This window comes from Poecilia formosa, unplaced genomic scaffold, assembly GCF_000485575.1.
Source record: "Poecilia formosa unplaced genomic scaffold, Poecilia_formosa-5.1.2 Scaffold208, whole genome shotgun sequence".
Taxonomy (NCBI): Eukaryota; Metazoa; Chordata; class Actinopteri; order Cyprinodontiformes; family Poeciliidae; genus Poecilia; species Poecilia formosa.
Genome location: NW_006800147.1, coordinates 469,402 through 483,404, shown reverse-complemented (window position 1 = coordinate 483,404; position 14,003 = coordinate 469,402). Strand labels below are relative to the sequence as shown.

The 14,003-nt window shown below is 37.5% G+C and overlaps 1 protein-coding gene across 1 annotated transcript in view; it reads left to right on the top strand.

Annotated features, from left to right (window-relative positions):
- Positions 1-1,924: 1,924 nt before the first annotated feature.
- ak5 (adenylate kinase 5) overlaps positions 1,925-14,003 on the top strand; it is a 108,159-nt gene continuing 96,080 nt past the window's right edge. Inside the window, exons 1-4 of the mRNA XM_016679340.1 lie at positions 1,925-2,328; positions 4,162-4,348; positions 9,670-9,837; positions 12,924-13,096. Of these exons, the coding sequence (XP_016534826.1) occupies positions 2,269-2,328; positions 4,162-4,348; positions 9,670-9,837; positions 12,924-13,096 (588 nt within the window). The 5' untranslated portion in view covers positions 1,925-2,268. The remainder of the gene's footprint in view (positions 2,329-4,161; positions 4,349-9,669; positions 9,838-12,923; positions 13,097-14,003) is intronic.

Below are 14,003 nucleotides of genomic sequence, written 5' to 3'. Positions count from 1 at the left end.
ATATGTGATGTCTTGGCTGGGTAACTCAAAAGAGGCTTTAAATTCAAAAAGTTTTCCCTGGTTAAATAAAAAATACACAAGAATGGCTTTGTTTGATCTGCATTGCCCAAGGATCCAAATGCATTTAGAGCCTCAAAATAACTTTTACTTTACTGATATAAATAAAGCAAAAGTCATAATATTATTAATGATACTTCTTCTTTTTTTTAATCGCCTTGTGTCTTAAGTTACAAGACAACAAAATAATCATTCATAAAATGTGGATGTTTATTCTGGCGAACGTATAGAAGATAACTGAATTGTAATTAAACGATGAGAGGAACACTTTCAAAGACAGTAGTCAAGGTCGATCAAGATGACATATTAAAGGGTTAATATGTCATCTGCAAAAGATTAAAGATGTTCATCTCTTGCATTGCCATTATGTTCATTTATTTCTGCTCTATCCATCTTCTGATTTTCATGTCGTCTGCTTTATTTACATGCCATTTCTAAGAAAATGAGAGATAAACCTGATTTTATGATTAGTTCAACATTCAAACTGAACATCCTATTGCAAGACAAAGATCGGCTTCATGCTATTGTGTCTGACTGGTTTCGTTGTTATATATGGGGATAATTACTACTTCCTTATAAGTTATTGATTTGGACATCTTTGGATTCAAATATCCTCTCCTGCGAGTTGGCAAAAAGCTAAAAGTAAGAATTTAAATATCTGCTTGCTCTGAAAGGAGGAACTATGCAAAATTTCTTCATCCAAGTCCAGCATAGTCAGCTTGATCAGCAGGCAGCATCAGAATCAGCTCTGTCAAACAGCAGGGTGTGTGATTTCAGAGCACTGAAAGCCACTCTAATCCCTGCTGCTGCTTCTGCTGCTTTGACCTGCTGCATCCATCACTTCCCCAACTCACAGCTCATTATATAATAATGAAATCTGTGAAGTGCAACTCAAGCTACTGTCTTAAACTTTTATATAATTTTTAATCAGAAAAGCAGGGAAGAGACTGGAAAGAGAGACAAACCAACAAAGCCTAAATATATAAAACAAACCTCTGAAATACTTTGGAGCCGTAATAAAGTGGTGGTCCAGATTTTAAAATAATCAAGATTCATATTGATTGATTATTTGTGGAAAGTTCACATTACTGGTGAGATGCAAATACATTTTACTTAGCTAATAATATTTATACAGAAGTAAGTAAAATGCATCAACATAATAATATACCAAACTACACAGTTACTTTTTATTAATAGTCTACGAATATTTACTTTGTAAATATGAATTTAGCCCAGTCACATTTTGAAAGGAGTCTTCTATCAACTTGGCCTTAAATGCCACTCAGAGAAGAAGAAGACAGTTAAAAAGTGGGAACCAGAGTACAGTTTGCAAATGAATAAAAACCAGATAATCAAAACACTCACATGTTGAGACGATACCAGAAAATTATAGAGAAAAATTAGAAATTTCTTATTTTGAAAAGTCAAAAATATGCTAGAAAAAAATCAGAAAACTTGAGATTAATCTCAGAAATGTTCTAAACAAAAACTTTTTTTTTTTGGAGGAAATTTGCTCCCTTTTTTATCTACACTCACCTTAAATTAATAAGCTGTCGTATAACCGTGTCTTCCCTGCTACATCATTTAGAAATCTGCACTTTATCCACACTAAAAGCTTGTCCTAATTTTCTTTTGAGTTTTAAAATTTTATGGTGCATGTTCAAACATTTATGATTTTAGTAAAAAAGTCAGAAACAATTTGCATGACTCAGAGAAAACAGTCGTAATTCTGAGTTTAAGGGCAGACGGTTTTTTCAGTGGCCCTCATCCTCTTTCGTGTGGACGCGCTGTGCGTAAACATGAAGTTTCAGTTCTAACCGCAAACGCCACCAGGAGGCGTGGCGTGCGCTCTTTTGCATACAGAACCCGCAAGCTGCTGTCAGCAGAGCACAGACCGTCCAAACCGGAGCTGCACGCTGCAAGCGAAGCGCTGCGGGAGGCGAGAAAAAGAGTCCAACCGAGCCACGCATCCGCACCACTGAGAAAAGGAGCGGGCGGAGGAAAAGGAGGAGGAGGAGGGCGGCGCGGTGGCATCACCTGCAGGAATCCACTTGAGAAGTCCGCAAGGACAGGAGCGGAAAAAATGCGCTGAAAGGAGATCTGTCACGAACTCGCTCATTAACCAAAGATAAATCAGAGGGGAAACAGGTGGGAAAAATCCGCCTCCGATAAGTTTTTTCATTTAAAAATAAAGAGGAAATCCAGCTGGAGATGAATACCAACGATGCCAAGGAGTATCTGGCACGGAGGGAGATACCTCAGCTGTTTGAGGTGAGAGATGGAGCTGACATGATGTCTGAAGCGTTGCAATGTGCGCTGGAGAAGGTCTTATGTGTCATCTTTTACCAGTGAAGCAGAAAATATTACAGCTGAAAGCTTAAAAACAAGCGCATCGTGCTGGTTTAATGATTCAGAAGCCGGTTTAAAAACTGTAGTGAAACATACATATTATGCATTTTAAGTTATTGCAGATGTTTAGCAGATAAATGTAAAAATAATGACTGTTTCTGCAAGAATGCACGCATATTTAAACAATATAAGTGGCAGTCTTCCCACATTTCTCTCACTTCTCACATCATTACGTTCTGAGTTTGTAGCAATGTTGATATAAGATTACTTCTGCGTGGAGGACAGTAAATTATCTCCTCCACTTACTTACAGTCAATTTCCACTGTGTTGTGTGGCTAATGTATGCAAGCAATCAGTGCAATCACTGCTGCTTATCTGCAGTCATCATAACTACTATTTTGGTGCATGCAACTGATGCTCAGATGCTGTTTTCATCATCTGTCTGACCAGAAAGTAGATGAAACTTCTGGAGGCTTTTCAGGATGTATTAGAGGTGGAGGAAGGGTGGAAATCAGGAAGGAAGTCCCTGAGGAAAGTGTTGTTTGGGAACAGTTAGGGGAGAGGTTTTTCCTTTTTTAATAGTACCAATAGAAAGAAAAGGTCATCGGGGTCCTCACTGCCAAAAGGACAAAATCTTAACAAGCATTTTTGGTCCAGTTTCTTGTGGAAATATCTTAGTAGACTTGAAATGAGGCAGAAACTAACTTATAAGTAACTTTTTAGAACAATATACTAGCTTCTTTTAGGGAAATAATTCATTAACATTGATTAAAAATACTAGTTTCACTGGCAGAATATTTCACTTATAACAAGACATTTTTCTAATTTTATAAGCAGAGTACCCAAAAACTATGAGTATGAGTAGTGATACTTCCACATATTTTACTCAAGTAAAAGTACAAGTAGCCGTCCAAGAAATTACTTAAGAGTAAAAAAGTATTATTACTGAGTAACTGATTAAATTATCAATAATATAATTTAACATTTAAAAATTACATCATTTGATGGACCAAAATATAAAGTTAAGTGGAAAAGTTTGTATTTTAAGGATGAAAGTGACAATAATTCAGGCAAAAAATAACAAAATCAGGCAAAATAAAATGTTTCCAAATTAGTTTCTTTCAATACAAAACTTATAAAACTTTAACAAAAACTGCAGGTGTGTGTCTGGTGAATTTCTGGTCAAAATATGTTTCTTCTTGATTGAGTGGGTAGAAAATCCAGAAATTTTACTCAAATAACAGTAGAAATACTTCATAATAAAAATACTGTAGTAAAAGTAAAAAGTATAGCGTAGTAAAAATACTCCTAAAAGTTTTTTTGTTTTGTTTTTTTCAAGAAGTTAATTGAGTAAATGTACCAGATTCTGGTTATGAGTGAAATAATCTATCAATAGAACCAGTTCTTTTTTATCAAAGTGAAGGAATTGTTGACTCTAAAGATCCCGTATGTTGCTGAAAAGTTACTTATAATTTAGTTTTGTCTTATTTCAGGTGTAATAAGATATTTGCAAGAAAAACTAGACCAAAAACACCTGGTAAGATTGTGTGTTTTTGCAGTGCTGCCCTGTTTTGCCAGACAGGGTCATGGACGAAATGAGATGATTGGTTCCCCAGCCGCAGCCCAGACAGCAGGCAGGTTTTGAACTTTAGATCTCATTAGTTGCTCAGCTCCACTTTACTCCCACAGAACAACAACGATGCGCTGTCGCCTCTCTCCTCTAACTTTACACCTCATCCTCTGCGCTCCCCACAGAGTCTGCTGACAGGTTTGATGTACTACCGGCCCGATGACCCCATCGACTACTTGGAAGGCTGTCTGAAGAAAGTCCGGGAGCTCGGCGGGACCGAAAAGGTGCGGTGGGACACTTTTGTGGGCCAGGAGAGGAAGTCCCTTCCTCCGCTCAACGGCGGCCAGTCGCGCCGGTCGCTCTTCAGAAACGGTGAGGCTGCAGAAAGGTCAAGGTCTTAATGCGAACTACTTGTCCATAAAAGTAGGAAAACGTTTTATCACAAACTGTATTATCAGTGTTTCACTGATTATGTGGTACACCAACACAAAAGAGTGCCGAAACATGAAGAAATATTTATTTATTTCAAACTGGTTTTTAAAAACAAAGAAAGCCAAGAACAAAATAATACGTTAAAAACATGTTGTGGTATTCATATGTCTATTCAGTTTGCTAAAGAACCAACAAATAAGTTATAATCCATTAAAACCAAATAATTACAAACTGACAAGAAATTAGACCTAAAATACTTAGTAAGATTTTGTGTTTTTGCAGTGTAGATTTGTTCACCAGCGGCTTAGACTGAGCAGTTCAAGGCCTTTTAATGGGAATTTATCCACAAAAGTCGCCAAATGCTTAAAATGTAACCACATAAAATATATTTCTATCTGCTAACAAACACAAAACTGCAATAAAAATGTTTTAAAAAGTAGTTACCTGGTGAAAGTCCTTGTTGGCCCCGTTCTCTAACCCGTGGACGTTCGCCTCCAGCCGGTAAATATCCCACAATGCACCTGTACATTTAAAATTTACAGCACAGCTGTGCACATGACGCAATCACATCCCAAATACTTTCAATATGCATTTCAGTTCAAAACCTTACCGTATTATCATGATGTAGTTTTTACAGCCATTTGTTTCAGCGTATTTGGTCACAAACTGTATTTTATTGATTATGTGAAACATCAACACAAAATAGCACCTAATTACCAAGAAATGCAATTTGTTACCAAGAAACTGGTAATTATATAGTTACCAGTATACTTACCAACACAAAACCTTACCAAGTATTTTTGGTTTACTTTCTAGTGCAAATATTTTAGTTCACACAAAACTAACTTACATGTAACTTTTGAGCAACATATCGGAGTTTGTTTTAAGTCAGTAACTCCTTAATATTGATTAGAAAAAGTACAAATTGCAGATTATTTAACCTGTAACTTGTGAAAATCTCTTATCATTGTATTAAATTTACTTAAAACTAGTTTGTCTCATTTCAAGTGTGTTAAGATATTTGCAGTAGAAACTAGATCAGATTCTTGGTAAGGTTTTCTGTTTTTTGCAGTGTAAGTATATGAAGTATATGCATTCATATTCTACCATAACGAGTAAAAACTTTGGTGAAATTACTGTTGCAACTTCTTTGGATTATGTCTCAACGAGTTCTTCACCTCTGTCTGACACTTTGGGTTTTGTTCCTCTTTGGTTCGGTCAGTCTTGTTCCTGTTTTCCTTTAGTTCAGCTCGTCATCGTGTTCTAGTTATGTTTGTTTCATATAGTTATTTATTGTTACTCTAGTTTCATTCGGTTTCGTTTCATTAGGTCTAGTTATTTCTTAGTGTTTGTATTTTTGCTTGTTTGCTTCCCAATTTATCTTTGCAAAACAGGTGAAGCTCAGACTGAAGGGAGAGCTGGAGAGCTCATGTGAACTTCAACATTTAAGTCTTGCTGCAGATTATTAATTATATTTGACGAGGCCATTTTAACACATGCATACTCTTTGATGTTAGCTCTGCCTGCCTGTTTCGGGTTGCTGTGCTGCTGGAAGACAAACCTCTCTCAATCTTAAATTGTTTTCGGCCTCAAACATCTTTTATTCCCTCCATTGCAGTTTAATCGTCTCCACGCCTGCAGGTTAAGGCGAACGGCCTTGTGATTGTCAGATTCACTGCAAAAACACAAAACCTTACCAAGTATTTTTGGTTTAGTTTCTAGTGCAAATATTTTAGTACACTGGAAATAAAACAAAACTAATTTACAAGTAATTTTTCAGCAAGAGATATGAGCTTGTTTTAAGTGAATAAATGCTCAATGCTGTTGAGCAAATATTAATTCCAGCGGCTGATTATTTCACTTATATTATGGGGAAAAGTCTTGTTGTATGTTTGACTAGAAACTAGACCAGAAATGCTTGTGTTTTTGCAGTGTGACAGACTGGAGACAGTGGGATATTGTTTTATCACCTAACCTTGCCTTAAACTTCTCCACAACTCGGTCTTCATCGTGATGTTTCTCTACTAATGTTACAAGAATCAGAATTAACTTCAAAATTTGTAATTTGGCTTTGCTTTTCCATTGCTCACAGCGTACACACATCAAGTATAAACATACAAACTTATGGAGAAATAAGATAAGAATAAGGGAACCTTATGTAAATATATTTGCAGACATTAAAAAAAAGGGTTTGATGTGACAGTGCAAAAATGCTTTTTATGTCTCAGCAGAGTATCTGACTGTAAGATGCTCATCAGAGAGGCTATCTGGAGGAAGAAACTGTTTTTTGTAAACGCCCTGTATCTGTAACAGTTTGTGTCCAGGATGTGTGGGGTCTGGAGAGATGCTAGCTGCCCTTTTTGTGACCTTAGACTTGTAGTCAGCCCTGATGATTTATACTGATACTCTGATTACTAATTAGATAACTAATGGGAAAAAAAAGGTTGAACTTGTTGTGTCATTTATCATGAAAAATTTCTTATCATGGTAACAGTTTCACTCATTGTTGTCACAGTAAATCCCAATTAATGTTTAAAAACTTCAAAACTGTCCAGGTCAGGATTGTTTTTAACATTCTTCTCCACTGTTCGTTTAATAAATATCAAACTTGAAAATATGATTAAATCAATCAATCAATCAGTTTTACTTATAAAGCACCCTTCATGCTAAAAGCAGCTGATGCTGTACAGATCAATAAAAACAAACAAAAACAAATAACTACCCATCGTAACCCCAGTTAGTGTGCAGTTTAGTGATATAAATCACATTTCTTTATGCGACTTGCATCATAAAGAAAACATCACAGATGGGAATGTTTAACAGTATTTGTGTTAGTGGGGCTATAAAAGCTGTCATGCAGACGTAAAAAGAAGTAGCAGTAGTAAATAGTTCTTATTGACAGTAATTCCACATAATATTGTGATAAAACTTTAAATCCATACTGTAGGCTGAACTGGGTTTTATTTAGGTTTATCAGCATAAAGTAAGATGAATACCACGCTTCTCGATTTTTTATTTGTAAAAAAATAAAATAAAAACTCAATGTGATGCAGCAAGGACAGTCACGCATCATTATTTTTTCACTTAACAGTTATGTGCTACTGTTAGGTCTGTCATAAAATTACAATTAATCACATTTAAATTTATGATTCTAATATGAAAAATTGTGATGAAATACAAGGGACATGAATGCTTCCTAGTTCTGACAAAAGAAGTAAAATGTTTTACAGCTAATACCTAATTTAATAGCAAAAAATTGTCATGAAATGTACGTAAAAGTAAGAAATAAAATGTTTTTCTTTTGAAGAAAGCTAAGAGCATCCCATTCTGCTCCGTGTTTTAACGGTGAAGGGTGCTGACATTTGCAGAGCATCTTGAGGAGTTCATTCACAGATCCTCTGTTCAGGCTTTTGTGTTTTCCTTTGAAGTACAGGACGGAGAATAAGAGGTTTCTTCCGCTGGCTCTAATGTGATGTGTATCCATGTGCGTCACCCACTCTCACGCTCTGAAAAGTGCCAAAAGTGAGACACCTGAGCTCTCGCTGCAAAATTGGTGTTTTTGGGGTTTTTTTTGTTTGTTTTTTATTTTTTCAGATAAGCCGTTTCCTGTTCAGAAACAGTGTGCAGTGTGCATTTAATTGCCAACGTGAATGAACTCACTTCACTGGAGACAAACTTGTGCAGTTAATCAGTAATCTTTGTAATCTTTGCTGTCCTTTCAGCGGTTATCAATTACAGTTACAACCCTGTGCAGATGGATGCAGTGCGGAAAATCCCTGTTTATGCAAAACCTGGTCGAAATTTGCAAGGCAAAATCTAATTCAGATACACAGAGTCAGAATCGGCAGGCTAATGTTTTTATTTAAACTTTAACGCTTCCTTTCTTATTTTCCGAAGTATGGTATTTTTGCTGCTTTGAAAACAAAGATCTGCAACATCCTGTCTGTGTCTGAGCAAGTAAAAAAAAAATACCTGTAGTCATTCTGGTTATGCCACAAAAGATCGTACAAATAAGAAAAGCAGTGACCGGCAGGTTTTCGATTTCAAGAAAAAGAAAGTCTGAAAGCGGCAGTGTTTTGCTGAGCAGAGCGGCCGGCTGATGAGCGTTATTGATAAATGGAGCTTGTGGCTGAAGCTCATATCTGCCAGGTTTCAAAAGCCTGAGGAAAGGAAAATCTGCTCTGATGTCTTAATTTCATCCCTGCCTCCCGTCTGATTTATGCCACTGCAAAAACACAAGAATTTTTGGTCTAATGGACTATGATATTTTAACAAATATGATAGTTTTGTCTTATTTCTAGAATACTAACTTACAAATAACTTTTCAGCAAAATATGAAAGTTTGTTATAAGTCAATAATTTATAATATTGATGAAAAAGTACTAGTTCCACTGGCAGATTATTTCACTTATACTCTGTGTTGGTTTATCACTAAAAATCTCATTAGAATGTGTTGAGGATTGTGGTTATAATGTGGGAAAATGTACAAAAGTTCAAAATTTAGTAATAGTTTTGTATAGTAGAACATAAAAGTAGAAGGTAGCAGATTGTATCAGTAATTTGTAAATGTATTAATAGCATTAGTGTTGTGACAGATACCGTGTTTCCCCGAAAGTAAGACAGTGTCTTACTTTCTTTTTATCCCCAAAAGCCCCACTATGTCTTACTTTCGGGGTATGTCTTATATTGGAAAAAAATTGTCGAATTTTTTGTTTTAACCATCAAATTAACGGCAGTGACAAGTGCAGGGGACGGCGCGGTGACGTATGGAGAGGGGGACGGCGCGGTGACGTATGGAGAGGGGGACGGCGCAGGCGTGGGCAGGAGGCGGCGCTCATTTGGATCAGACGGAGGCGGCAGACAATTTTCACTGTTAGTGTGAATACTGGTTGTAGATAATGTTCACTATAAATATACGGCACTAGCAAGCAGTAAACTTGCTAGTGCCAGCAGACAGAGACAGTGAAGTCTCTGTCTGCTCCCTGTATCAGTCATAATCTAGTCTTCTGATAAATTAGCCCGTTGACTCTGTTAAATGAAGTAAACTGTTAAAACATAGATATGCTACACAGAATATTAGCAACGCAGTTCTGTTAGCATAGGTAGCTAATATGTTGTTCTCTCTAATTTACTGTAAAGTCAACTCATCAATTCCTAAAACGACTTAGACGTTTCAGGAATAGTCGTTTATCGATGTATAAACATAACTTTGTTTCAGAAATCTGAATTCATATAATCTCGTTGCTGTCTTTGTGCCACAGTTTTGCCCGAAAGCCCCAACTTCCCCTACAGACGGTATGACCGCCTCCCTCCCATCAGCCAGTTCTCCATCGAGAGCGACTCGGACCTGTCAGAGACGGCCGAGCTCATCGAGGAGTACGAGGTGTTCGACCCGTCCAGGCCGCGACCCAAAGTCATCCTCGTCATCGGTAAGGGAGCGCTGCCAAAACGCCAACATTCACAGCGTGTTTTCTTTCAGATGAGAAGCAGAAAAGGTGTGTGAGTGTGTGTTGCGTCACAAACGGTCATGGGCGGAAAACCCGGAGACGTCGGAAAATATCTTGGAAAAGTCTAGAATTGTCCCCACAAAGAAATCATAAAAGAAACATTTGAATCTAAACAACATCAATATGAAAAGGCGAAAGAAACAAAGAACTAAATGAATCCGCCATTCATCAAAGAAAACAAATAAGAATAATTTTTTAGGCCCCCCGCCGTCTCTGAAGGAATGGTTCAGTCCAACGTGTAGGAGGAGCAACAGCAGCTGAAGTGCCGAGCTAGCTGTGGCTAGGCAGTACAAACACTCTTCAGTAAGTAAAAACTTAAAGCAAAAGACGTGTAACACATTTTATTTACTCTCACTGCTCAATAGGAAGAAACACATTAACAATAAAAATCAGACTGCAGTTCGTTATTTCATTACTTCGGCTGAATCATGATAAACTGCCTTGGAAATCAAAACAAGCATAACTGGTTACATTGCTCTGATAGACTTGAGCTTTTTTGTCAAAGGTAGCAAATATTTGAATCATATTTAGCCCTTTAACTGATATTAACGAGAACAGTTTGAAACGGGAGGGGGCAGAGGAGAGAAAGAGCAGATAGAAAAACAGAAAATTATGCCTTTATTTCTTACCATCAGTGTAGAGCCTTTATATTGGGTTCCATTTGTGTCAAAAAATAAGTAGAAAAACATGAGGATATTTTTCAATAAAAACCCTGGTGCTTTAAGTGTTAAGTTTAAGTTATGGTACTTCCCAGATATTTGTTATTTCTACCTACTTATAGGTTCTTAGGCATCCAGGACATGGAAAAATCTATATTTATGAGGAATTTTATTAAATGGAGTTACTCATTAAACCTTGTTTTTATTTAAAGCCTTAAGTGTTTGTAAAGGTGTAGCAGAGATTAGATCAGTGACACTGAACCAAACCAAATATCAAAACATTTCAATATGAGTTTGACTTCTACAATTCTCAAAAATTTGTTTACTGACAAAAACACATGTTTGATGTGCATTTCCACTTGATAGTCATTTTTGGTCCTGCAGCTTTAACACATCAAAAAACTTTTTAATCCACCTTTTACATGATGTTTCACTATAACTTTGCCAAGCCCCCCAAAGTTGATCTTAAGAAATTCCCCTGTTCATGGTCCCCCCACCGATAATGAGATAGGATTTTCTCCCTTGCAAACGATGCTCAGTGCTTTCATATTAAAGGATTTAGAAATGCAAAGATGCTGAAGTAGAACTTTGTGGTCTGGATAGGAATCTAAGTCCATTTCCTGGTATCCGAGCTCTCTACGTTTGTATCATCAGAGTTGATCTTGCTTCATGTTCCTCAGTGTGTTTGACACTCCTAATCTGATTTCCTTGGCGTGCCTGCTTTAAACTGTCAAATAATCTCATTTATCTTGTTAATCATTTCCACAACAACCTACCTTAGCTCAAACGCAGCCTCAAGTCGGTTTATAAAAAATCGAGAAGAAGCAAGAAAACAACTTCGGTCTCTTCTTGAAGCTCTTTTTTTTGAATGGCTCCCTGTGGAGGGGCTGATGGGTGTTTGTCCTCGCAGCACAAAGCCAGTCCCTGTCCGTCGCTTTAAGAGCATGCTGTGCCCCGGTTTTGAAGGGAAAAGCAGCATGGCAGCTGCTGCCACCTCTGCAGAAGATCATGTGAATGTTTTGTGTGTCAGGTTTTGCAGAAAGCTGTTAGCTGTGAGGAGGATGTTAGGATGTGAAGAAGAATTACAAAGTGCAAATACAAATGACCTGTCACGACGACAAATTATCCCAGACGTTACTGCAAAAAATCATAATATTGTTGTTTTGAGACCATTTGCAAGTAGTGAAATTGTAATAATGCAAGAACACGATGTCAAAGATCAACAAACTTTAAGTGGAAGACATCTTGCATATCCAAAATAAATAATCAAAACAAATCAAATGGATACTAAAGTCCCGGTAAACACAATTTTCCTGAAGCTTTTTGTCATGCGGTCTTTGGTAGAAAGAGACACGAGGAAAACAAACAATCACGCAAATGGAAATTAGTAGTTTTAATTTATCTCGCTGTTATTTGATTTATTGCTTTTTGTGGCTTTCAAACAGATTTTGATTTTATGCTTGTCTGAATCCCTAAGAGGAAAAATTAAAATAAATACCTTCACAGTCCAGACTCTTGTGAAATTCACAAAATTATCAGATCAACAACATTTTCTGCCATTTTTATTAGTAAAAATGTGCAAAAACACTTAAAGTAAATCCATCTTTTATTTTAAAAACTCTCACTGAAAAAAGACAAACAATAGAAATTTAATCTGAACACAATTCATGTTCCTGTTGAATATTTGCTTTTGCAGAGAGAAGATCTTTTATCATTCATCTCTGAACAATCTCTTTAGACCAAGGGTGTTCAAAGGAGGGTCTGGGGGCCATTTACGGCCCCTGCACTCATTTTGTGCGGCCCGTTCAAACACAATCCATGGAACCTAATCATCTGAATTTTATTTTATTTATGACACACTATAGTCTCAACCTGGAAAAACTCTAGCAGAGATTTCCAGAAACATGGAAATGAAGCAAAACTCTGAAAAAAGAGCATTCAGGTTTCCACAAGGTTTCCCTCGGCATGTAAAATTATCTTACTCAAGTTTCCGTTTTTCTTCATCAACCTTCAGGCAGTTTTACTCAAATGATCAACTTCATAAGGATCTGTCACTGTTTGTTTTGCTGGAATATAATCATTTTATGTTTGCAATTCTGCTTTAGGTTGATAAGAAAATGTTGACACCATTAATCCAAAGATATTCGGTGAGAAAATATGATTTTTTACCAAATGTAGGAGGTTCACACGTACCTGTTTCTTTATGTCCTTCTCCTCCTCCACAAACACACTCTTACACACACAGGCCTGATTTCTCTCACCAACACACACTCACCCACACACACACGACAACAAACCTCCCCAAAAACATCAACAGCTCTCTCTCTCTCTCTCTCCCTCTGTACTCAGGTGGCCCTGGCAGCGGCAAAGGAACACAGAGCCTGAAAATCGCCGAGCGCTACGGCTTCCAGTACATGTCTGTGGGCGAGCTGCTGAGGAAGAAGATGATCCACAACGCCACCAGCAACAGAAAGTGGAGCCTGATCGCCAAAATCATCACCAACGGCGAGCTGGCGCCGCAGGTAGCCGAGAAACGGGGACAGAGACGTGTTGGCGGGGGGGCGGGTGAGATGGACTAAATATTTTGGGAGAAATAAGCGGCATGTCCAGACACTCAGGTCAGGTTGTTATCACAGCATGAATGCAACGAGGAACTAATTGGCAGAAGGCGCATGACAAGCATGCTGGGGAGAGAGGATGCTTATCTGTCTTATTAGCATCCATCTTTCTAAGGTAATTACTCCGCTTGGAAGAAAAAGAGCGCTGACCCCCTCCCGTGGCTGTTTACGCTTTACTCTTTCTAACAGAGTACCTAGCATAATTACAACACAATAACATATCCCCAGTTCAGCGTCTGACATTAACTGGCTTCACCTCAGAGGTTTTTTGTTCTCTACCTGTTATTAAAAACCAACTCAGAGCGACATCTCAAACAACAGAGAGCAGGAACCTTTGATAAAAACAGCTGCAGCCAAGATTAAACCGGCAAATGCTCAGCAAAACTGACAGGCAGCACAAGAGACATTTTCTTTATGCTCTAAAGTCTCGTTTTCAGTTTGGAAACTCTTTTTAGATTTCAGTTCATCCTTAAAGCTGCAATATGGAATTTTTACAAAAATGTTTTTTTGTTAAAACTGCAACCATGTTGTGACAGAATAATATGAGACAGATAAAAAAAATACATCTATTCCACCTGCTAATGCAGTCTAAAGTAATGCACATCTCCCGGTCAAAAACAGCCAATCAGAGCCAGGAGGTTGGTCTTAGTGCTGTCAATCAACATCACGTTCTTGCTGCTAAATGTGCTAATGGTTGAGAAACAACTTACCGTTACAGGAAAACCATTTTTCAGTGGCTATGCTAGCTTGAGCATTTACAACAAGATATGCTATCAGGAAGAAGCTCTACCATAACAGAGAGAAACACAGG